The 26146-nt window shown below is 35.3% G+C and overlaps 1 protein-coding gene across 5 annotated transcripts in view; it reads left to right on the forward strand.

The window, feature by feature from the left end:
- SNX29 (sorting nexin 29) overlaps positions 1–26146 on the forward strand; it is a 159678-nt gene that overhangs the window by 24300 nt on the left and 109232 nt on the right. For all 5 annotated transcript variants that reach the window (XM_026096345.2, XM_026096344.2, XM_026096348.2 and 2 more), the window contains 5 exons: positions 3469–3547; positions 4024–4106; positions 13251–13314; positions 14640–14768; positions 24808–24890. In XM_026096345.2, coding sequence (XP_025952130.1) covers positions 3469–3547; positions 4024–4106; positions 13251–13314; positions 14640–14768; positions 24808–24890 — 438 coding nt within the window. The remainder of the gene's footprint in view (positions 1–3468; positions 3548–4023; positions 4107–13250; positions 13315–14639; positions 14769–24807; positions 24891–26146) is intronic.

The raw sequence follows: 26146 nt of genomic DNA on the forward strand, positions 1-26146 counted from the left end.
CTGCTGTATTTTTCTATATTGTATATATTAAGAAGTGCCAGTATTTCAGAGAAATGAAAAGTGGCTTTTATTTTTTTTTTCCCTTGTCCTTCCACATTATCTAATTTATAAAGGAATGAATTTAGAAAGCATTATGTAGTTTGTGGCATAGTGCATATGAACTTGTTCTCTTAAAGGAGTTTATACAGACACAATTAGAAATAGACCATACACTTATAAATATTCACGAACTACTGCAGATTGAAAACCTGGAAGACAAGCACATGTTCCTGTTTATATTTGGGAAAAAAATGGAGAGCCTGCAGTTGAATTAGGGAGTTAGTAGCCATTCAGATGTCACAATACAAGCACGGGATCAGGAGGGGTCAGTCTATAGCTGGAATCAAAAGTAAGGAGACCAAGTTAAGATTTCGTACTGGAAGCAGATTACCAGAGAAGCCAACAATAAATGTCACAGGGACTTACTTTTGTTAAGGAGATGGCAAAGAGTCTTTGTTCATAGTATGTGGCCCTTTTTCTGGTTTTAACAAGGCAGAGCTCTATAACAGATACTGGGCGTTTGTCTTTGCTGCTAATCTGACTGATCTGTAAAAAATGGTTATGTAGACCAGGCAGTATGACATTGCAAGTTGCTATGTGTATGACAGCGCTTACAATATTTATCACTACACATCTATTACTGTAATAATTCAGTTCTTTCGAAGTTAATGTACCGGCGTATACTGATTTCTAGTTCCAGGTGTACAAGAGTTTTTAAAAATAAAAGTACTGTTTAGTCCACTAAAAGATACTTAGATAAAGAATACAATAAACAGGACATATATGAATGATCCTTTTCTTAATATACACTGCTGGCTTCAAGCCATTCAGGGACTTTTTTGCTTTAGATTATTTGGTTTTTCAGTATTTGGAAGTGGACCTAACATCCCAGCTAATCACTTCTTAAACTGAGTCTAGCTCCACAGTATGCTGTGATAAATTACTTAAGCTTTTGGATTAAAAAAAAAAATCTGTTGCCTGCTGATAGCTTCAGTGGTTGTTCTCCAGTTCTCCAGAAAAAGTGAAGAATAATAATGCACTATTTATCTATTTCATGTCATCAGCAGTTTGTATCTCAAACGCCATTGACTCTTCCAAACTGAAGAGTGTTGGCCTCCTTGTTCACTCCTTGTCTGAGAGCTCTCTCTGTTCTGTTAGTTCTGGTTGCCCTTCATTGTATCTGTTCTAGTTCTGCTGAATAACTTTTGAGATTGAAGTATATAACACTGGAGCGCCAAATAGATTTACACAGTAGCATCATGGTTCTGTTGGCCTCCAGGTAGCTTTTGGTAGAACTCTAATTATCCAGTCTGTGCTACAATTGACCTTTCATTCATTCATGAAAGTTTACCTATGTAGATTGTATATGCTTCAGTTCTTGAGCTGAGTTATTTTCAGCAGGATGTCTTGACTAGTAGCATTGCCAGCCTGGCTAATTACTGCTGCAGATAGTATTTTAATTGAGTGCAGCCCAAACAGTAAAGAGGACATTCTAGTTAAGTGATGCTTGAACTGTGAGTGAAGTATGAATCAAAATAGGCAGAACTTAAAGTAGGCCATATCTGAATCAACTCATTGAGTTACCACGTGAGAATGACCTTTCACATACGCTTAGAAGAAAACATTGCAAAAGCAGAATGGTTAGTAACACTCTCAATACAATACCTGTCTCACGATGGGGCTCGTGTGCTTATACACTCAGAGTGTGCTAACTTAGCCATCTGCTGCTCAACTGCAGAGTTTTGTGCATCAGTTCTGTGCTGTTCACAATTCAATGATCAATTATGTTTCCATACACTATCAGGAATATTACCTTCTACTATGTTATAATCCTAGCTGGTGTAGCATTGCTTCATCTCAGACCTATTTTGAAGACAGTACTTGGGCACTAGAGACGATCAGTGCCAGGCCCATTCTGGCATGCTATACAGATCTCTGAACTCCTTCTGCCCTCTTGGCTTTGTGGTAACCTCTATGGTCCAGCATGCAACCCAGAACACCATGGTATTGTGCTGGTGAAAGGAATAGTCTTCAACAGTGTTAACAAACAACAACACTGATTCTGCTATCTGATTTCCTGGTTTCAACTTTGCATGCTGTCACTGGGCCCTTCTGAACAGTCCTGGACTGATGGAGATCAGTGTACAGGCTGTTTTCACTAATAATGTCATGCAACCCAAATGGCAATAGCGACCAGTAGGGACAATGATACATGCAGGTATGGTTGTCCTCTCCCTAGACATAATAACAATTTAGTGAGGTTGAAAGCTACATTAAGCAGCTGTGTGCTTGTGTTTGGAAGATACACTTTTGCCAGATGAATGATATAAGAGGGAATGTGGGTTAGCTTTTTCTGAGGGCAATTCAGCCCAGTAACTGAGAAGCTGATCATTATTATGACACTGTTGTTGCTAAAACATACTTAATGTGCTCTTATAAAGTATACAGTTTAACCTATTCTGGTTTATACAGATAAATGACAAGATGTATACATTTGAAATAGATTGCAGTATACAGTGTTGTATGCCAATATGAGCATTTTCAGTTCTAGTCTGTTGCAGTGCTTCAGGGATGTGTCAGGGCATATCATATTTCCATGTACCTGGAGGTGAGAAAGCTTGAGTAAAAATTGAGTTGCCTGGAAGGAAAATGTAATATGCAGTTAGGAGTTGAGCTTCAGTAAACTCTACAGCTTGCAAAACAAACTTTCCCCTCCATCATCATCCTTACATGACTCTAATTCCTATCAACTTTTTCTTCTAGATTTCCTACTTTTTAAATTCTGCGCTATTTTAGCACATGCTTTTAGGATTGCTTTATAGTAAGTTTAGATCTTACATAATGACTTGCAGAAAACATCAGTAAAATGTGTTTAAATGTGGGGTTTTTTGTTTTTTCTTGATACAATTGCAGAAGGGTTTTTTTGTTTCCTTTCACCTGAGCTACTATCATGACAGGCCCTGTGGTGTGTATAATTTGCTCCTGTGGGCTGTGGATCTGTGTATGGGTGCATATTATCTATGCTTTTTTTGAAAAGTGTCTCATAATCTGTCTGATTCCTTATATTTAGTTCACAAGTGTAAGGAGCCAGGAAAAGTCATTGTGCTTCACTGGGAATGCGTAAGGGACTAGTGCCTTTGCAAGGGTTCAGCTGGAGACTAACTACAAATTTTCTCCCTGCTAGTGGCAAATAGATTTGTAATGAGTTGCAAATGTCATGTTTTTATTAAACTTCTGGGGCTTGCAAGAAGAAGTTCAATAAGAGGTCTCTTCACAGCTATACAAAGTTGTTGTCAGTGTAAAATATCAGTGTGTAAACTGAATTTTGGAGAAAGAACTCAAAACTATCTTGCTTCTGTTTTTCTTTTGGCTTTCTTCTTTTAAAATACTGTTAACTAAAGAAAGCTTATGCTGTGCATTCTACTTTAGATAACTTGGAGAATGGAGAGGGGCATGAAAGGGTTCTTGCAGTAGAACTGGTTCAAAGAAGATCTGATCTTCCTTACAGGTACCTGTCATATACAACACGTATGCTCAGTATGGGAAAACAAGCTGTTAATCAGGCTAATCTTACAAGTGTTTGGAAAGACCAATACAAAGCCTAAACTTCCTGTTTTATGTAGTTTTCTTGTATATTGAACTTTTCCTAATTATCTTAATGAAGTCAAGCAGTCATGTCAAATAATATGCAGACATAGCCTCTAGGTTTTTAAAATAAATTTTATGTTGTTTCTTATCAGATCCCACTCATGGCTTGTTGATTTGAATCTTTTTTATGTATATCCTTAGATCAGGCTCACAACAAATACATTAAAGGATAATTAAATTTAAGTTGGTTGAATATGGATTATTTTCTGTGTATAACTACATGTTTTGAATAGATAGTGACACTTCTGTTCTAGTTTCTGCAATCTTTGCTTAAACTTTTGGATTCAGGAATTTTTTTTTTTTCATTTACTGATGATATTTTCCCCCTTTAACTAGAATGGAAGTCAGTCCTCCTGCTCAAGTGAACAATTTAAGCAGTATGCTGCCTTCAGCCACTGTGCCAGAATCCATGACAATTAGTAAGTACGTTCTTGATGTATTTAGATTGATGGAGTATACTTTTCAGAATTAGCTTTTCAAATCTTATAACTTTCAATTTCTATTTTTATATCAGTAAGATATGTTTAGACAAGCATACAACACTTCATTTCTGATATGCTGGCTACCATTAGAAATGACTGCTCTAAAGTGTTTTTGAATTGGCAGATCCCAGGTTATAGGCACTAGCCTTTTTTTTCCCCACAGAACTGCTAGAAATACCCTTATGCTAGATGTGGCTTTAGCAGTTTAATGAACAGTAATGGTTTAATTTGATTAACATCTTCAAATCTCTGCAAGCTGTGACAATGTTAATGGTAGGTTCTGATATGATCCTAATTATTTTTTCTACTTTCTTAATGCCTAGGAAGAAAAAAATACCAAACCAAAACTCATTCTATGTGCACTCAGTCTGTGCTTTTGATATGGGGGAAAAAGTGTTCCAAACATAAATATGGGCTTTCATTAACAAAACCATTACTTAAGGGTGAGGTGGAGGACAGGCTTATGTTCAGCTGTGTTAAGAATGGAGTTGGAAGGGATAAAATAGCTTTTGTTGTGGGAATGAGATTAGTAGAGGTGTGGGCAGTATATTTATCTCATTTTTAATCCTTTGTCTTCACATAAACTTGCAGGATGAAGACTTTATTCCTAAAGTGACTAGCTATTTAAATATGTAAGCCAGTATGCTTTTATTTGCCTGACTCTACATAAAGTTTTGTAACTGAGTTGATGGATATGGCTTTAGTCCCAAAGCTCTGGAGTGGTGGCACGTGTGTTGTGTGTGTGGGTGGCTTGCTTGTTTGTTTGTTTGTGTTCTAAATGATAACATTTAGGAAGACAGAATGATACAGCCGAGGTTCGTTTGTGAAGTTGACTTATGAAATGATCCAAATGATTGAACAGTATGGTATTTTAATCTCATGGTTCAGTGGTGAGGTTATGAGATACATGACAGTGTAATAATTAAATTAATAATAAGACTAGAAGTCACAGGGTATCACCAAATTATATCAGCATTTATATATGTTAAAGGAGGTAGAAAGCCTCATGCATTTTCATTGGATTCTGTTTCATCACTGACGTTGATCTGCTGCATGAGCTTTACAAAGCTGAAAAATGCTTTTTTTACAAAGTGCTTTATAAAGTGGAAAACTAGCTTGAGACACTTTAAAATAGGTGATGTAGTTAAAAGTGTAGCTGCAGTTACTGTTGATAGTTATGATTTTTGGTCACTGTGTATTCTCTGTTCTTTTTATTGCTATAATATCCTTTAGTTATATTTAAATTTTATTTTTTCAGTAATAAGAGTTTTCATAGGAAACTTCCTGAATTTATTGCTCCTAAACTCTTTTGGCAGCACTCATAGTTTCATGGGAGTATTAGGTACCAGCAGGGGCCGCAGTTGGTCTTTTTGAGTTGCTCAGATAGTGCCTAGGTGTAGTTAAGGCAGCTGTAAAATCGAAAAATCTAAAGATTTACTTTCTGTGCGTGATGCTTAGCAATTTCTTAATGAAACAAAACCCGGGATCAACAGACGCATACACACTGTCATTAGTTTCCCATTCCAGTCAAGATATTTGCAGTGGGCAGGGTAGAGGGGGTGAAGCATGTCAAAATAATCTATGAAGCCAGTAGAGCTATTAGTAAGTATTTTAATTGTCATTGCAATCAAAATTGCCTGGTTATGCTTTATACGTTAATACTTTTATAACAGATGATGCCAGAAACATTCAATAAAAATGTTTTGGGGGGATTGTTATTGGTCATAGGTTCTCTGTACAGGGAGAATTCAGTGCTATGACAAAGCCAGACACTGAAGCTCCTTTTCTCTGTTGCAATTAGTGGAAGAATTATTAAATGGTGAGGCTTATAGCTTGGTTGCATAGCAACTAATTTTAAAACATCAGGCAAGAAAAATGGAATTGAATAGTGCAGTGATAAAAGCTGTGTGGTCTCCAGTGATTATGGATTTCTCTGCTTCTTGCTTCTGAGGATAAAGCCTGAAATGAATTTTTTGAACCTGTTCTCTTCCTGCTTCCTTTTCAATTTGCTAGTAGAACACTAACCTTTTTTCAGTCCTTTTGACATGCAGGCTTAAAAATGATGTTATGACAACCCCTGTCATGTAAATTTCTGCCATCTGGAGTAGTTTTCCTGAATTTGTCCCTTGAATCTGTAAAGTTAAGTTAACTTAGTAGCAGATACATCTTAAAAAAAAACCCAACAACAACAACAAAAAAACCTATACCACTCGAGAAATCCTAAGCCATAGGGTTAGTTTCTCTCTGTATGTTACACGTTTTTTGAAAGCTTACACTACTTTTTAGAAATTATGTCTGATAACCAATTTAATAAAGGATTGTTTGTCACAAGTTTTATATTCATATTCCTGTTCCATCATGTTGTTCTTCAGTTTTTTTTTAATTATGTTTATCTTATCATACTTGAATCATAAATGTCATGTCTACTCCAGTTACTGTCATTGGAAGATTATGTTTTCAGCCTTGTTTTACACCAGGAAAGTTCTCAATCCAGCACAAATCTCCCCATTTTCTTTTTGCTCTAGAAAAACATGGAAATAAATTCCCAAACTTTAATTTTAGAAGGGCATTGCTTGTGTTTTCTATACAAGGTTCTGTGATTATAGTGCTATTTTTTGTAAATATTTGGAAACTTAGTTTTTCCAATATAATTTTTCTTAGTTTTAAAATTTGGGCTAATCACAAAGGTTAGCAAAGGTTGTAGCATTGTACATTATTCATTCCATAGTCTTTTTCATATGTTCTTGGGAAAACCTATGATTGTTCATGATCACTGAAAAACCTTACACAATAATGAAGACATAGTACTATATTTTTGTCCTGACTGTGTAAGGAAACAGCACGTATGTGTTCTCTTTCTGTTTCCCTCTAATTAGCTTCTGATCTGTTGTGTAACTTGGTTGCCCCTGGTCAGAAGGGTAGAGGTCTGAAAGATGCTAAGTTCTTGTGACTTCACTGAAAGTACGGTTGAGGAAAGAGGGTGTATTAATTTTGACACTGAGAGAAAAGCTGCAATTCGTTTTATGAATTTTTTCTTTTGTCAGTAGAACAGGAAGGCCAATAGCATATTGTTCTCTACTAAAATCTGTCCTATTAATAGTGGTGTGACAGGATAGTATTTACATGATATTGGAACACTAAGGCCTTAATAGCCATTGTTCGTTCAGGTGGCTTTGGGAGCATGTCCTTAAAGGTCAGGCTTCTGATTTGGATGCAACTAATCTGTTGGATGTTTTATTTGTCTCAGAAAATATCTGTGTAAATCTGCACTCGGGAAAATAATAATAATAATAGTAATAAAAAAAAATCATTCAAGTAGACTGCTGCCTCCCTCCGCCCTGATATTCCATCTGCAGGTTTACAGAGGAGAGCTGCATGATCTTGTGTACACTGAGAGATGATTTCACTTGCAGCTCATTCTTTGTAACAGATGACTGCACATCATACTATCCAGTAGTCTTTGGCTAAATAACACAAGAGTTGTGAAACTTCTGACTTTTCTGGAGATTGTTAGAAAACTGACATTTGTATCTTGACACTTGTATCATGGCCCTTTTTTTTTTTTTTTTTTTTTTCCTTCTATTTCATACTCTGAGATCATATAAAAGCTGTTCAGAAGAAAGTGATTTCTGGATTATGTATGTGAATTATGCAAGTGAATTATGTACAAGTGAATTAAAAACATTTTAAAGCAGATAACTGTATTAGCCTTACTAGTTGTTAGACACTGCAGATTAATTTCAACAGGAAGTCAATTGTTGGTGTTTTAGAAAGTGAGAATTAATCTGAAAAATTTAATGAGTTCTTTGAGGGTTATGTTATTGTTTTTACCACTGAAGAAAGATTTGGTTTGGAATGATTGATTTGTACACGGGAGTCCTTTTCTTAAGGAGTTGTTGCAAAAATTTCTGTTAAGGTACCTTGTGAAATCTTAAACATTTTGGACTCTTACTATCTGTCTTTATGAAGCTCTGATTATTATTTAAATTTTAGATGAAGTTGATATAAAATGCTGCATCTTAATAATAGTAGTGTATCTCTGTTTCTTAATTTTCTTTTGCATAATAACTTTATTTTAATTTTATTTACCACAAATAAATGTTTCACTCCTTTATATTTACTGTAGATGGAGAGGTTAAAGAAGTGTTGATAAACAGTATAAGCTTTTTTTTGAGTAATTGACAGAGATTTCTGCCCCTTTAATATTCATTACTTAAGGAAGAAATAAGATATGTATAGCAATGACTCAATATTGGTACTGGAGTAAGCACAGGCTGTACAGGCTTCTTGGAACCCTCGGTTCTTAGCCTGTGTTAGTTGTCTGTGTTGATGCTTCCTTCTGCACCTTCGCTATAAGTAGCTGAACTAAATTACCAGCCTTTTTATGAGTGTGTGTACTTTTGTGATCCTAAATTAAGCATTGAATTTTGTTCCTATGTGTATGATAATGAAATTTTCAGTTTTAAGTATTGCTATAAATCTACAGTATTGTCAAGTCCGTAACTTTCAGGAAAAAGTGCAGCAAATGTAAATAAAAAGCTTTTTTTTCTTTTGTTCCAAATGACTTTTTTCTTCTCTTTTTGTGCAGTCCATGGTCTTTAACAGAAATTTGCTTTCGTGCTCTGCTTATGTGTGTTGGAGAGGGGAATGAGAGAAGATGGGATTTCAACTATCTGTTCATGCAGAAGATTCTGGGTGGAATAAGGGAAAGAAAATTAAGTTGTTAGGCAAGTTAAGGTTACAATTTGAATAGGCTGGTACAATTGGAAAACTGGAAACAATTTATAACAGCTTAATTGTCAGTTAAATGGTAATAAAACAGTACATGTTTAAATAGACTGAGTGTGCATACAGTCAGTAACTGTAGAGCAGTCACCCCTGTGGAAGTGCAGAGCCAGACTTACAGTAACTCGTTTGGGTAGCAGTGGCTTTAATTTATCCAGGGTTGCAGAAATAATAGCAACTCACTCTGACTGTAGCATTATCATATTTTAATGACACTCTTGAAATAATCAAAATGCCATTGGCCTGATGCTTTCTTGAGGAGGATTCTGCATTCCTCAGTATAGTTCACAGACTCACAGAATGGTTGAGGTTGGAAGAGGCCCTTGGAGATCATCTAGTCCACTGCTCCGGTAGAGTCACCTAGAGCACGTTGCCCGGGACCGTGTCAAGGTGGCTCTTGAGTATCTCTAGGGATGGGGACTCCACAACCTCTCCGGGCAACCAGGAAGGAAGTTTTTCCTTATATTCAGACGGACCTTCCTGTGTTTCAGGTAGTGCCTATTACCTCTTATCCTTTCACTGGGCACTACTGAAAAGTGTCTGGCCCTATCCTGTTTACACCCTCCCTTCAGATATTTAAACACATTGATAAGATTCCTCCTCCATCTTCTCTTCTCCGGGCTGACAGTTAAAGATCTTTAATTTATTATAGAGTGTTATCGTACTGAAAGCTTATTAAGTATGTTTTTTGTGTGCTGTACACTTGTACAAGGTTTGAATGATTCTTGGATTATTAGATTTTCCTCATCCCTTGAATGTATTCTTATTTCACGAGTAGGCTGGCAGACTCTGGCTGTTGTCACAACACTAAGTATTACGTGTTTTAGGACTGTTAGAATTCACCAGTTTTCCCCTGTGGGGTGGGGTGGGAGGGCTCCTTTCCAAACGGCCTACAAAGTGGCAGCATTTCATCATGATGAAAAGACTACTAATGGTGTGTTGAGTTTCATAATTACCAGGTATAGCTGAATATAATACTTAAGTCTCAGAATGTATAGTGTTACCCCCTCCTGCAAAAAAAAAAAAAAAAAAAAACCAATAAACAGAAGCTATTATAATATGTTATTAGAAGCTATTATTATATATCTTTTGGAAAACAGCCATCAAAATAATTGAGCAAAGCATATTTTGTCATATGGAATCTTTCCATTTTAATTTTTTCCTCAGTTGCTACTTAAATTGCAATGGTTACCTGGTCACTCTAATGCAATTTTTTAACTCTGTTCTTACCAAAAAGGTGCTTCTGCCCAATTTTCCTCACCTTTAATGATTAAAAAGGTATTCTGTTCTGCCCTGACTGCTTTCTGTTATATGCCTTGTGCGAGCAACAGTAGTTTCCTTAAAGGTAGCCCAGCAGAAAAAGATCTCATTTTGAAGTGGATCAGTTCCTGTTAGGACACTGTGTGTGCTTGTGTAAACTCTTGTGCCAGCACAAGGCAGGTGGTAGGAATGATTGGTGAGACAGGCTGGAACGTCCCTTTTGCTGAGAGCCTTAGGAAGACAGATTAAAGTAGCTACATAATCACAGCTTTGGTTATGAATGTGACTAATATTATGGGAGGAGAAAGCAGGAGTCTCCAGGAAAACTTGGGGGTGTTTTTAAGTTAGTATTTAATACATCCAAACCTCCCTTCTGGCTTTCATACAAGATTTGGATTCTTTTTTTTGGATTGCTTTATGGAGAACCCTTATAAAGTTGCTCAATTGCTGTACAAGAATAATTATTCTTTCTGTGTTGAATTAATGGAGTGCAAAATCCCTCTAATGACCTACTGAAATGTTTCTTGGTAATGTCTATTAGTTCTCACGCTGTAATGTGGAATGGGTAGAAAAATAATTGTCTACTTTCTCCATGACCAAAGATTCAGAGACAGTTTGAAAAAAAAAAAATGTAACAAAAGCAAATAGGATTGGCTGATTTGAAGTGGCATGAGAACCCTTCAGAACAAGAGGCAACGTACCAGGAGGTTAACAATGCCTTGACTTTAATTGTGGTGTCCATGCAGATGGATACATTGAACTTCTTCATTTTGTCCACTATTAGAGGTGGGCAGACATCATCTAGTCCACAGTATAAACCTAACCTTTTTGAAATGGGGAAATCATCTGTAACTGTAGAGAATATAAAGAAAGATATTATTTAGCTGGTGAACTGAATGTAGAGAGAAAAAAGTTGTTCAGCAGCTTTGCTTGAATAAATTAGGTGAAACCAGTTCTGTTAGTATAGATTCAATAAGAGCATGAAAAATTTGCAGACATCTGCTTTGAATACTTGCAGAAAAGAGTTGGCAGATTTATTATATTTATAAACATAGCACCATTTCATTTAACTTTTGGGAGGGATGTTTTAATGCAACTGTCCCTGCTCTCATAAAATTACTGTTGAACTCAGGTTAAATTCTTAATAAAGATGTCAGAAAGATTCTAGTTGAGAACATATCCTGATGTTTACTAGAAGTCATACAAATCTTGAAAGGTCTCCTGGGTTTTGTGTATTTGTGCAAAGTCTGGAAGTCAAAATTAAAAGTCAAAATTTCAAACCATTAAGGCTTTGTATTTTTCTGTAAACTTATAGTGAGTAGTAATAGTACAGCTGTACAGGTACGTGGTAAAAGCTTTATGATAGCAGCAGGACTCTAGGTGAGGCAGAGCTTTGAGGTGACACTTTTTCTTTATAGTACTGAGCTACTCTGGTATCACTGTAAAAACTAACCCTAAGGAAGGCAAGGGATGTGGTGACTTATGTGAAGATAGATGGTCCTTAAACTCATCCCCTCACTTGAATCCTGCTGGTACTGAAAATCTTTGTTGAAAATCAGGTGGTGGTGCAACTGAAGGTCATATTTCTTACAAGATCAGTAAAATTCTCTCATGATTCTTTTTTCATTCTTGATGTAATGACAAAAGGATTTTATGAAGATATTTGTAGGAAATAACAAGGTTTGGTATACATTTGTTGCCATGCCAGGTAAAAAGAACTCTAACTTAGATGCTTCATCATATCTTTCTTCCTAGGGTAAAGCATGATTGTAAGAGGTAGCAATTTTAATTATTACTGTATTGATATCAATATACAGTTTTGCTGTGGTCCTCAGTCCTTGTATTCAACAGTAGTAAGACTGAACTGTAGCCTGTAGTCTGTGGGTTTTTTTTTTTTTTTTTTTTTTTTTAAACCTTCATCAGACTTGCTCTGTTTTCTAAAGAATTGAGTGATTTGTTGCATTTTTTTTTTCTGTGACTTCATCTAACATTCTGTTCCCAGCAGATGATTTCACTTTCCAGACTGGGTTATTTTTCTGAAAAAACACAGGATTATTTAAGTCAGTTTTGAAAATGAGTTGTAGAAGCACTTCAGTGTTGGAGATGGGGGGGGGAAATTTTTTTTGTTTTCAACTTCTCAGCCAAAAGTTGGTAGTTAAATTTTTTTCATTGTGAATGTAATGCTTTAATTACATCTGGATACTTATTCACTTACATGTAACGTGAAAGCTGTTTTATATATACATTTAATAAAGGTTTTTTTTGTGTGTAATACAGTATAACTAGAAGAGTTGTGTGAATGGTTTCCAAATTCACCACTTTTATTGGAGTGCTGAAGAAATATATTGCCTCTAGTTTAGTATTTCTGAGTAACAATGTAAATTCTACCCTAAAAGCCTGCCTAAATGATAGATTTAGAGTTACTGACAGTTATGTATGTCTCCTTTTATTGTCTTGAGAATATTCTCGTTTAGTTAAACTACAGAAATGTCTTCGTCTTTAAGACATTAGACTGAGCAAGAAAAGAAGTTCCATGAAAAGGCAATATATTCTTCTGTACTCTGATCTCACTGTAACAGTCATTTCCTGTGTCAGAATTTATAGCTAGGAGGATGAGCAAGTTGAAGAAGGTAAATGAGTTAGTATATTTTGTTAATATCCTCATGATGAAAAGATGCTTTGTACCCTGAGATGTGCCATGGGGCTGTGATTTAAAAAAAAAAAAAAAAAAAGCCAAGCAGCTGCAGTTGTAGGCAAACTTGCTAGCATTTGTGTTAAAGCCAGATGCAAACTAATTTGATTTGATCATTACTACTGATACTAATACCGTTGTTGTACCATGAGATAAATACCACTGTTGAAACATTGCTTAAATTGGTGACAATACGAGTATTTTTAGTTGCTTTGCTGAATAGGAAGTGATGTTTGCATCATTTTAGGTGCGTTGGTGAATTAGTGACACTGCGTACATGACTGCTAGATTTGAAACAAGCAAAAATGCTCACAGAAACTCATTTTTTTGTCCCTTCTCTTTAGATGAACTTCGGCAGGCTATCGTGGCCATGATGAATAGAAAGGATGAACTGGAAGAACAGAATAGGTAACTTTTTGTTTGTTGAAATTATACAGTGCCTCTCAACAATCTGTTGTCATTTAACTTCTCTAATACAAGCTGTCCTTTGTGAAAAGCTGTGATCATCATCTTTTTGATGTCCGTATTATTTTTCTGTGAAAGGTAAGCTTAATGCTTCAATATTCATCTGTAGATACTGAAGAGTAATGTTTGCAGGCTGCCTTTTCCTTTGCATGTAAATCACATATAACTGTTTGTCCTTGAGATCTTCTGCCAGTCATTGTTTTTTCAAAACCAAAAGTTTTAGCCAAGAGTCTTAAGACAGCTTTCCAACTGAATACGAGTTTGTCTTTGTGCAAATGTTCAGAAGGCTTCATTTTTTTCTCTTCTGGTGCAGAAATGGTGTAGGTACACTAAAAGTCAGCTTGACATATGAAAGTGGCTGTCACTTGTGAATGCTTTTATATTCATTTGGGGCAACATAATGGTGTATACCATTGATGTATACCATACCAAAATGCTAACAAACCTACTTAGTAATAATTTAGTCTGCTTGGGGCACATGATTAGAAGAATGAGAACATAAATCTGTTTGAGACGTATTAACCCTATATTAATAGGGCTTTTTAATATTTTACGTTTTTCATGGAGATTTTCATTTTTGATTTTTTTTTTTTTTTTTTTTTTTTTTTTAATGTAAGTACTACCAACTGATCCAGTTTTCCTGCCTCTTACCTCCCAGCTCCCATAATTGCGAGTTACAGCCCCATTCAGCTTTTTTTTGTTTGGCAGAAGGAACAGGTTGCTTTGGGTGTTACCGTTACATGTCATGCTGACCTTTGCTAGCTCATCAAAGGTTCTATACAGAGGTCTACAACAGTGCTTTTAGTAGAGACAGAGTCTCTACTGAAAGCTTGTCTCTTGCTCTGGCTAATAAACATGTTGCTTATATTTTTATATATATATATTCTTGAAATGTAAGAATGATTCTGTCATTTGAACTGAAACAGTGAAACCAGATTATAAGCTATTTTCCATAGTAGTAATTTCTTGTTTCATGTAGGTACAGCAGATAACATAATTGGTTGTGTTCTGGGAATGTTGATGAGATTGTAATACAAGTTAATAGTATTCACTATTTCACTTAAAGCTGTTTTTGAATGGGTCCTTTTTCCTTGTAGCTTTTCATATCTTTGTATAATCAAATCAGGTGCATTTATTACATTGAATAATGAAATTTTAGGATGACATTAATAGTATAATCCAGGCAACCTATTTTGCAATTTGTAGAGTATCCTCTACTTATTGGGTAGTATTTACAGTGTCTTAACAGATGCTGCTGCCTTTTCCAGGTCTCTGAGGAACTTGCTTGATGGAGAGATGGAACATTCTGCAGTACTTAGGCAGGAAATGGACAATTGGAGAAGGAAAGTAGCAGAACAGGAAGAGCGACATGCCACAAAGGTCCAAGCCTTGGCAAGGTAAGAGGTACAGAAACAGTCATAAAAAGTAACAGCAGTGGAACAGGGGGGAAAAAAAAACTTCTGCATACAAGACAAAAAATAATTTTCAAGTAGTTTGCAGGAGCCCTTAAGTGATTTAGGTTTAAAAACTTCATTGAATTCTGCTTGGATTTAGGCTTAACTTCTGGGAGATTTTTGAATGACTGACAAGTTTAATGGCTTGGTATTTTTGTTTGTTTGTTAAGTGTTAACAATAATTGAGAGTTAAAATTGTAGTAAAATCACAGCTCCAGAGGAAAGAATATTAGTCAGCAGATGTTATGACAACATGAAGTTTAATTTTTAAAAAGTAATTAGATGAGGACTAAGCAATATAAACATCAAAAATAGTGGCAATTAGGTAATGAGACTAGAAATGAAGAAATACATATGTGTGTGAGGTAGAAGTAAGAAAGAGACTTTTCTGTCTTCATATATCTCCATTCTGTCTGGTTTTAACCTCTTCCCCCCCCCCCCCCTTTTTTTTTTAATTGGTATGTAAGAGACTCTCAGTAGAGCTGTCTGCCCAATCTGGAACAAATCACAATACCAGGGTCCTAGCTTTTGGGGATTTTTTTTTTTTTTCCTATTGGATATACAGTATTCTTAATGTTGTTAAAGTATCAAACTCTATCTGCAAACAGTGTTGCACAAACCTCAGTTCTGAAATGATTTAATGGGGGAAAAAAGTTGTTTAAAGGAATTCTTGCATTAAATTTTAAATCTTTTGGGTATTCCCTTTACTGATACCAGTTTCCAAAGGGAGAAATATGAGATGGCCAAGGAACTCAGGAGTCTTTCCTTTCAACAAATAATATTTATTACTTTTTTCCCCATGAAATCCTGTGTGTGTAATAAAGGTAATCACAACGCCCAAATCCACACGTTTCATCTTTCTAATTCAGCCTATCAACATTATGCTATCATAGGATTTCTATTACATTTGGTATTAGATATGCATGCCTATATGCATGTTAGATTTCTTGTTTTGTCTTTTATTGGTTTATTTTATTTCCAATAAAATTTCTATGTTGTAATGAATAATTTGGAACAAGGATGAACAACTAGTACGCTTTAAGCTTTAACAAGATCTAGAATGCTTTTCCAGTTTGTATAGAATTCCTGGCAGTCCTGCTAATTTCAGAAGCCAACATATAAAAAAGAGTCACAGATGTACCTGATAAACAAGAAATATGTAAGGGCTCCCTAGAATTTTTAGATTCCAGATAACATCTAAATTTGTTTTGCAGTCATTTTAGAAATACTGAAGACTTTATTAAAAAAAAAAAAAGAAAAAGTGATAACAGAATGAAACTTCATAAATAGACCTATGATGTAGTCTTCCTCATTATTTCTCAGTATTAACAAAATAAATGAGCAGTACACAACTTATTTAAAGTATTAAATGAAGGATGTATTATCCTGTTCTATAACTTTCTTGATTTTTATAAATCATAAATAGCTACAGGCTACAGAAAGTGTGAATATGTTGTTGGTATGATGTTCTGATCTTGGGAAGAAGCCCAAGAGATGTCCTGGATCTGCTGTTGACTCCTTCATTTTGAAGTTGGTTTGCAGCTATCTCAGCTCTTTTGAAAGTCACAGAATGAGGCTTGCTGCTTTAGCAAATGGTGTAGTTTAGAGCATACAGTGTAGCTGTACAGATAGAGCAAAAATCACATGGGTAGAAATGGTTTTGTTTCCATCATATTATTTGTAAAGCCTTACACAACTGGTTTGTACAATGTGACTGGCAGGTTTGGTTGTATCATCTTCAGAATGTGAATTTTTTCCATGTTTTAAGAAGTTTCACGTTGTTTGCAAATATCGTTGTTTGGAAAAAAAAAAATTAGATTTAAAGAAAACAGACCAAGACTTGAAAGGGCATATACTGTCTTTGTTTTGTTTGAATGTCAGCCAGTACTGCTTACTGAGGTTAAAGGCTTGGGAATCTTCAACCTGCAGTCTAAATGTAGATTCTCCCTGTTACTAGATGACCAAGTACTTCAGCCAGATGGTAGGATATTGATAGTGGGTCAGTTAAGAGATACTGTCTTCTTGGTTGCTTCATTCTATAAGGGTTAAGTCATATGGCTACTAAGTAAAAAATATAAAAGCACGAGGAAGTAGAGTGAAAGGAAGCTAAAAGGAACAAGCATATCTCTCTTCCCTTTGATGGTATGAATGTGGTAAAGCTTCTGGGATACTTTTCAGTTGTTTTCTTTTTTAACCATGTATTATGCCTATTTTGTGGATAATTGGCAATGTCTGAAAGAAGGACTCCAAGCCTTCCCCCTTCCTCCAAATTAGGAGCTTAATTTTCCTTGAATGGTGGAAAAACCAGCTTTCAGTACTCCTATGGCAATGTCTTCGAACCATTTCAAAATTAAGGTAGTGTTGTGATTTGTTTAGGAAGCAAGTTTTCGCTTTGTAATATAAAACAGTGTTCTTCTTGAATTCAGTAATTTCATTAGGCATAGGTTTCTGATGGAAACAAACTCATCTGCTCCATATCAAGTGCCAGAAAAGTCAATACCATTAGTTCTTTAAAATCAGATAGTGCTGTTACAAATGCAAAGAATAACTTACCCAGCAGAAAAGAAGTGTAATTCTATTGTTTTACTAGGATGTTAAAAATTAGTGGAGAGTATCTTTAGCTTTATCAGTTGTTTTCCTGACAGTAGTGTATCTACAGTTAATTACCTCCAGTTTTTAAGAGAAAAGGTTTCTGTCTTACTGTTATCCTTTTCTGTGCAAGATTTCTGAAACTGGGTTTCTAGAAATGCCTTATGTTGGAACCATTTGTAAATGCAATGCAAAATTCATTTACTGTTATTTGAACTCACTTGAATATTCTTTGGTGGGAACAGAAACAAATCTGATTTTTGATGTAGACCCTTGTTTGCTCATTGTAAGTGCAAGCCACACAGCAGGGAGTATGCCTGGAAGACAAAGCAACCTTAAATACTGCTGTATCTGGCAGTGAAAGTATTCTGCTCATAGATGGTTATATCCCCTGCTGTAAAAACTAAAAAGTTTCTCCAGAATGCATTGCCAATGGATTTGTATATCTCTGAATAAAATAGAAGGGTAGTTTACTGCTTATATTGACCAATGCCAGTTTCTTCAAGCAAAGGTGCTGGAAGCTGTCCAGATAATATTTACAAAATAATAACTTAACTGCCCAAGTCAAGCTGGGACCATTCTGTGGACAGTGGTTCTTGCTTTGGAGTATGAATGTTATTGCAAACCCGTGGAAGGGAATACATATATGTTGAATTTTTTGGGGACCTTAATATGATGTTGAATACGGAAGAATATTTGTAATTTAATGTCTATCTTCAGATGTCTCTTTCTTTCAAAGCTCTTCAAATGTAAATTATACATATTTACTTCTATTATAGTCAGTTATTTACCTTTCTAGTATTATTTGCAGAAGAACCCTCAGAAAACAAAACCCATCTTTTTGTTCTAAGTTTGCTTACTGTGATCTAGAACATAGGCTTAATTGTCTTTACAGTTTGTTTTATAAGGCTTTGTAAGCACTGTTATGAGGAAAGGTTGACATTTTGCAACTTAATTGGCCTTGAAATTAAGTGAACTCTTGGTAGAAGAAGAGGAAATGATGAAGCATATATTAACTGTGTCATTTTTTTGGTCTAGTTTAGACAAAACTACATGTCTACAGCAAAGTCAGGCATGCTCTAGTCCCTGAAAGATCAATAAACGCAGAATAAATAAAGCAATACAAGGTGTTGTGCTATCAGTATTTGTATTGATTTCAGAGAAGACAGCATGGTTTAAAGTCATGAAGCAGAAACTGTGATTGCAGAGTTGTAGTAGGTAATGGACATATGGCGCATGTGTTGCTCAGCCCAAAAAGAAAGAGATGCCTTGTGCTGCCACATTCTTCCTTTTAGAGTAAAAAGTGACTTCCTGAGTTTCCTGTCTCCTTTCCTGTACTCTTTATGTATCATCAGTAACACTAGTGTGCTAGAAGATGTTGTTTGCCATAACTTACTACTTTGCCAAGTGACCTGAGGCAAAAGCTGAATCTTGACCAGTCTTCCTAAATTGTTTCCATGAGAGTGCCACTAACTTTGGGGATTTAATTTTAGACCACCATGTCTATTTTTTCCAAGTGTTTTCTTTGTCTGCATGCTAGACCTGGGTTCTGTAACATAAATTTAATTCACAAGGTTGCTTTTCTTATTTGTGTTTCAACCTGATGTGTAATGCTATTCAGCAGGTATGCTGAAAGAAAAGAATTAAAAACCTCTTTTAAGCTAAATTCCTTAAAATTAGATGAGAGAGAATATTTTAGCTAAATGCTGCTATAATGGCGTGATTTTCTTCTGCTTACAACTCAAAATTAGCTCTAAACTGTGGTGTAACCTATGATGCCTAATATCTTGGGGATGATTCACATATATAGTAAACAACAAACCTCTTCCAAATGTTAAATAAGGCTGGTAATATGTATGTCTTACCACAGAGAAGCGTGTTTGTTGTGTGCATACACAGGCATAGTGCTTAGAGTTGATTGTGGTGAAGTACCACCACTGAGATTCTTATAAGCTCTGTATTGGATAGCAGAACTAGTGTCAGAAAACAGCAAATATGAAAGTTTCTTTTTAAAAACAAGTATTTAGGATGCTACTAATTCTGCTTTTGATGACACATCAAACCTAACTGCTCACATTGAGGGAGGGAGAGAGATGCATGAGTGGGTTTGACATTCAGATGATGTACAGCAATTGGGACAATGCAAATATTTTATTGTTTAATATTCACATTTTAGGTAATAGGGTTTGTATATTAATACTTCTTTTGACTCACTTCCCCCCACAGTTTTAGAATTTGCATTGGTATGGGTGAATCAGATATTTGTCACGCATATACCCTTTTAAAGAACAGATAAAGAACATTTATTGCATGGTCTAAAGAGATGGACACTTAAACTAACGTGTAGTCTTTTTTTAACAGGTTTACTTAATTTCTGTTACGAGGTAGATCAGGTATGTTGTGTTGAATGTTTTTCTGAAAGTCAGTTTAACCTGTCATGATAAAATCACTGGTGGATGCTTATATGCAGCAAATTCTTGTGGCGCCAGTTATTTTGGACTTTGGATGTATTAAGGATTCATTAGAACCCATTTACTAGCACACAGGGAACTTTGCAGATAGTTATTTTAGGACTTAGGGTTTTTCTATTAAAATCTTTTCATTGGTTCACTTTGTAAGTTACAGGTGATGCTGCTGCAATACTGAGATCAGTCAGGAACTTTTACTAAAAATATTTTAAACCTGGAATTTGGAAAGTGGAATAGTTTTGTTGTTGAAGAAGTCAAAGTTTAGGGTAGAATGTTTACCATTTGGTCTGATACTTTCCGTGATGAGGATTTTATTCTGCAGTAAATTAAGCATAAAAAGGAATATCTATTCACTGCAAAAATAAATGAAAATGTGCACCTCAGGTACATTCAAATTAAGCTTAGTGTATTTAAAAACTACATTCAAATTCAGTGCAGCTCGTCCCCTTATTTTTACATAGTCCCCTGTATTAGTGCACATCACTGAAGTGCTATGCAGCTACCTCTGAATGAACAGTATTGTATAACAGATTAATATAAAATGCCAAATACAAAAAGGATGTGGCTTAAGTAATACATATACTTGGTAAGAGGAGGCAAGCAGATTAGCTTACAGAATATACAGTGATGGAAGAAATGGCTGTTCTGCACCTTGAAATGGTTGCATCACTTAACTTAGGCAACTGCTGATAGGGGAAATGGAGGAAAATACGTTGCTCTGTTTCTTAAAAACTAATATTAGTATTTCTTTCTTCAGTGACAGTTTTTTTTCTTCCTGCTTAGTTAGTTGGTGATGTGTCTCAAGTTATAAGATCAGTTTTAAAAAAGGTGAGATGTGTTGTTTGATAAGAAAAATGAAGAAGTTGGTTGATCTTAACTGCAGAGATGTTTTTTGCTTTTTCAGATGTGATAGTAATGCTAAAAATGTTCTGGAATGAAAAAACTGTTGTAGAAGAAAAGGACTTCCCTTCTCAGTGTTTTTCTTCTTCAGAGCCATTTCATAAACCTGAGCACAGTCTATGTTATGAATCTATTATGAGAATAATATTGCACTTTATTTTGCATATGGTATTTGTCTTTCATGACAAGCAGTTAAGTTTATCACGTTATGCCTCTTTACAGGGTGAGGTTTTTAGCTTTTTGTGTTTTTATTAAATGTAGTTCAACTTCCACTTCTAATTGTGATACTTCTACGTTTCATGTTTCATTTAGGTTTTACACGCAATCCTAACTGTTTTCTGATAAGTTATTTGTAATCTTACTCATAGGATAATTCAGGTTGGAAGGGATCTCAGGAGGTCATCTAGTCTAACATCTGTATGTAGAATAGATATTCTTGCAGTAAAGTGTTTCATTTCATTCTCAGGATTCATGCAATTATTTGGAGATCTGATACCTGTACGGTGTTTAAAAAATGCATTTTTAAGAAGAGACAGTCATCTGTTGGATTCTTTGTAAGCCTGAATTTAGAAGACAGACATATATTTTCGGAATAAGTTCCACACAAAATACTTGTTCACCTCTGGTGTTAGTGCCAGAAACTTAATTACGTTATTCTTCAGGCTGGTATAGTTGAGATACACGAGAAATTACTCTTTTTCAAATTCTTTCCTTTTCCTTGTGTTCCTTCCTGTTCATTTAACAGAAGCACTGAAGCAATTTTCTACTCTTTTGCAGGAAACAGTTATTTTCTTTTACTGTTGAGGTAGAGGAAAACAAAGTTTTATCAAAATAGGGGTGAAATTATAAATTGACTATTTATCCTGATATTGCACTAGAACTCTTCTAAAAGGCTGCCAAATGAGGTAAAAATATGTTTGAGTCCTGCCAGACAGAGACAGCTATGCAAGAAATGATGTTCAAAGCCCGTATTTCCAGCAGCAGGAAAGAGGCAACCTAAGAAACGTTGGGTCACTGTGTAGAGAGGTTGGCTGGATGCCAAAATGTATTAGTTGTATTCTGATAGTTCTAGCCTAACTTGTATTTAGCTGGATTTTGTGATAAATGGTGGAAAAAAATCCTTTCTTATCTCCCTCCAAGTTCTTACAGAATGACCTCTTTCTCAACAACAAAAATTGTAACTTAAAGACATAGTCTTTTTTCACTTGTTAATAAAATTTTTTTAAGTCAGCTTTTGTAAAACACTTTCTTGCTGTTAGGCATTTTTCTTATGAGCCAGAAATTTTATTTTGAAGAATGTAAGACATGTCTAATTTGACGTGCATGGTAGAGCTTATCTATGCTTGGTGTGTATGCACATGCGTGCACACGCGTGCACACAGACAGACATACTTGAATAAATGTAACTACTCATCACAGAAACTGTGGTCGTTATTGGAAAATAGCCAGCCTCCTTCCACTCCTTTTCCCCCCACAATAATGGCAGTTTTTGAAAAGGCTGTTACAGCACAGAGGAGGTGGGGGAGACTTCATCTGGTGAGGCTTGGTCCTTTTCCAAGAACACAGCAGAAGTCCCAGGAGGGAGGTTAATCCACAACTGTGCTCTGTATGAGTAGCATCTGTCTTCCACGCTGCCCTGCCTCTGATATGAGAACATGATGCTTGGTATCCTCTTAGATTAATCCTGTTAATATGAGAGAAACCGTAGGGAACAGTTGCTATTTTTTTCTAGCATGAATTAACATGTTGGTGGGCAAATGCATTTGATCAGTAACAATATGTGCTATCTTTTCAGTCATTATATACACAAAAGTCAAGTATACATTTCCTATAAATATTGACTTTTCTATGTTGTTAAAAGATCACTCTTAGAGTAGTTTTGACTTTACTTACTCATTCCTCTTCGTCTGAGTTAGTCTTCCAGAAAAGATAGTACATAAGCAAATTCTTTGTTGCCAAGATATTCTCTAGCACTGTACCATTTCTGAACAGTTTAAGAAAATTTCTTTTCAATAAAACTATTTCATTTTTGTATTAACATGATTTTTTGGCTGATCAGACAGAGTGACTAAATATTGCCATTGAAAATTAAACCTTTTATTATTAATGTTTCATTTCATAGTTTTAGAAACAAGGATATCTTACACCAGTAATACCAGTCAGGAATTGCTGTACGAACAAGGCCTGAACATGTATATAATCTCTTTTTTCTGACCTTAGTTTCAGTACAGGAATTTAGTAGGATCTTTAAGATATTTCCTGTAATTTGTGTATATGTATACTGGTCTCTGGTGAATTTTCAAATACATCTGATGTAATAGAAATACTTAATAAATATTAATGTATGTTACTTATGTCTTTAGGGATCTTGTGAGGTACCTTCTTATGCTTTATAAAATTGATAAATGTTGCTCATGTATCATTATTTAGGTTTTAATGCTTATGTTCCTCTTTGTTGTTATCTACTGATTCATGAATATAGTTGGTGTGTTTTTTTTCCTCTGGTTTTAAGCAAAAATACTGTTAATGGCTGATAGGGGATACACATGTAATCTTGTAATATTTTGATATATCTTCAGGAAAAGTGTAAAAGCGTAAAAGCAAAAAGCTAACTATGCAGTTTAACTGAGTCTTAGGCAATTTCATGCTTAAAAGTGCTATAGAACATCGTTTACTCTGCTAAAAGGTCGATCCCTGCTACAGTAGCTTATGAGTAGTTTGTTGGAACTTCTCCAAATAAAAAGAGGTATTTTGAATACTCGCAAAACTATTGAGAGACTCCTACAGTTGCTTGAAAAACCTTCAAATGGAATAAAAATCTATCCTGCTGTTAGAGATATGTGGCATTTATAAGTTGTAATATTTAAATGTGTATGTATTTCTCTAATTGTGCTTATGAAGAAATATTGGAAACCTGTTCTAATCAAAAACTAACTTTATAATAGTTTTAGGATAAAAATTGCCAAAATGCTTTTATATTTACTTATTTATCCTTTAAAATACAACATTTCAAAGATGTTCTGCTAATCTGTTCTGTTATGTGTACCCTGATTTTTTCTTCCTCCTTTCTTGGGTATAATCTGTTTACATCTTTCAGTAATGTGTAATTATCTAGGGTTTCATCATTACTGGAGCTTGTATGCCTCCTATGGCATGATTTTGACCTCTCCATGTTCTCCCTGTAACAAGTTCTGGCTGTTCTGTGTATTATGTGCTGCATTTGTGGCAGAATGTGATTCCAAGTATTTCCACCTTGGTATCTTCTCTCTATTCACTCTTGCAAAAAGTTTTAATTAAGTTTCTTCTGTATAAGTACTTCTGTCATGAGTACTTGATGAGCTGAATGGGCTCAGGCATGTAATTGATTTTTCAGTCATGCAATTTGTCAGCTTTGTTTAAAAACAAGCCTTTGTTTCCCTCCAAATAAAAACTAAGCTGTTTAATGTTGTTAGGTGGAGCTATGATAGTGGCAGATATGAATACTTGTTTTCATTTGGAATGGTGTGTGGAAAGCTGTTGCCTTGAATCTTGTTGTCAAATAAAGCTGGCATTCCATTACAATGATCAAGTCAACTTCTAGCGCTGAATTTTCCTTTGCTTGGCATTCAATACTTCAACAACGAGTGAAATAATTACTTAATCTTATCCCGGCCATCTGAATTTTCGTATTTAGTATCTTACCGTTATTTTTTAATCAACTTTTGGTTTAGATAGACAATATCACTTACCTGCTATCAACATAACATAGTATATAAAATCTAAATTGAGCAATTAATCCCATAATTCAAAGCTTTATAATATCTGTTGCCCTGGTATGTTTATATGGCCCTGGAAAACAAGTTCTTCTATTAGTCTGCTGTTAACATTTAATTTAATGTGTAAGGAATGATTTTTTTCTGTCTTGAAGACACAAGCTAGATAGAGCTCATCATCACAGATAACATTTTTGTTTCCACTAAGTAGGCTTTCTTCCGTTATTTTGAGAAAAGACTAATATTTGCTCGTACTGTTCTTCTTATCAACAGAGAAAATGAGGTGCTTAAAGTGCAGCTTAAGAAGTACGTAGGAGCTGTCCAGATGCTTAGAAGAGAAGGTCAAGCAGTGGAAGGTAAGGATGAAATGAAGGAAAAAAATCCGTGCACAGCTTTTCTGTTTCTGTAAGCTGCCACTGAGACAGAGTTTGTTGGAGGCATAGGTATAGTAGCCAAATGATGGATGTGACTCTGGGACTTGTATAAAAACTTTACTTGTATAAAGTGAAAGAATAACTAGTGTACAGCCAGATCTCTGATTTACAGAAATCTGCATTGTTTCTGGATTGATCCTGAAAATAACTAGCCTCTGGTCTCTGTAGATGACCAGCTTCCCAGGCCTGTGCCAACCCAAGTCCATAGCCTCTACTTCAGCCACATGGAACAATCTTAATGTGACTGGGGGAATGGTTCATGCTTCCCCAGGCTACCCAACATACCCCTATTGAAAGTACCAGCTCCGAAAAGAAGGCAGTTCCGTTTCTGTGAGCCCTATCCCTGATGTATTTCTGACTGGGCTATTTACTATTGTGTGAATAGTTTTGTAATACAGATTGATACTAGACAAAAAGGAATTTTATGTGATGGCGTACTATCAAATTACTACTCAGTAGAAACTTCTGGTTGTTGATGTCCTTGCTGAATCTTCACCAAGGTAAATAAAATCATTTACATGAAAGTAGGATTAGCAAGAGGTAATTTTAAGTCCTCTTCATTTGTTCCAGCCATGGTAGAATAATATCTTCTAATACTGAAGATAACACATTTGGTAGGTTTTCCTTCTGAGTAAGAGAGAGCTTTTTTTTTTTTTTTGTTACTATATATTTTTACTGATTTTTTTTTTTTTTCCTGATCGGTGAGAGTTTTATGAAAGTATTATTACTTGTTTTTGATAGGACATTTTCCATGAAGAAGCTAGCAGATGAAAATTTCAATTAAAAATGATCTTTCAATTAATATGATATTAGATCATAAGAGTAATTATTTTGAGGAGATGAAATCTAGCATCTTTGGTGTATGCTATTAGTGCTATTTTGAAGATTGGTATTTGTAGACTCTGCATGAAATACACTTTGTATTAAGACCAGACACTTCACTTTCTTTGCAGAAGCAGTCTGAATCTAATGAGCAAACTTTGCATCCTAAATTTGCAGTTAAGTGATTGACTGTGTTCTCTGTATTTCTTCTGTGGTCTGTGGAGATAAAAGTGCTCCTTGACAGGGTGTCTTGGAGCCCTGATTTTGAATCACCTTCTAGTGGTGCCTGTATCCTCACTGACTACAGAAGGAATTTTGAGGGACTAAGTGTTTTTTTTAGAAATTGGCACTGTCTT

The sequence above is a fragment of the Dromaius novaehollandiae genome, chromosome 14 (genome assembly GCF_036370855.1).
Source record: "Dromaius novaehollandiae isolate bDroNov1 chromosome 14, bDroNov1.hap1, whole genome shotgun sequence".
NCBI classification, from domain to species: domain Eukaryota; kingdom Metazoa; phylum Chordata; class Aves; order Casuariiformes; family Dromaiidae; genus Dromaius; species Dromaius novaehollandiae.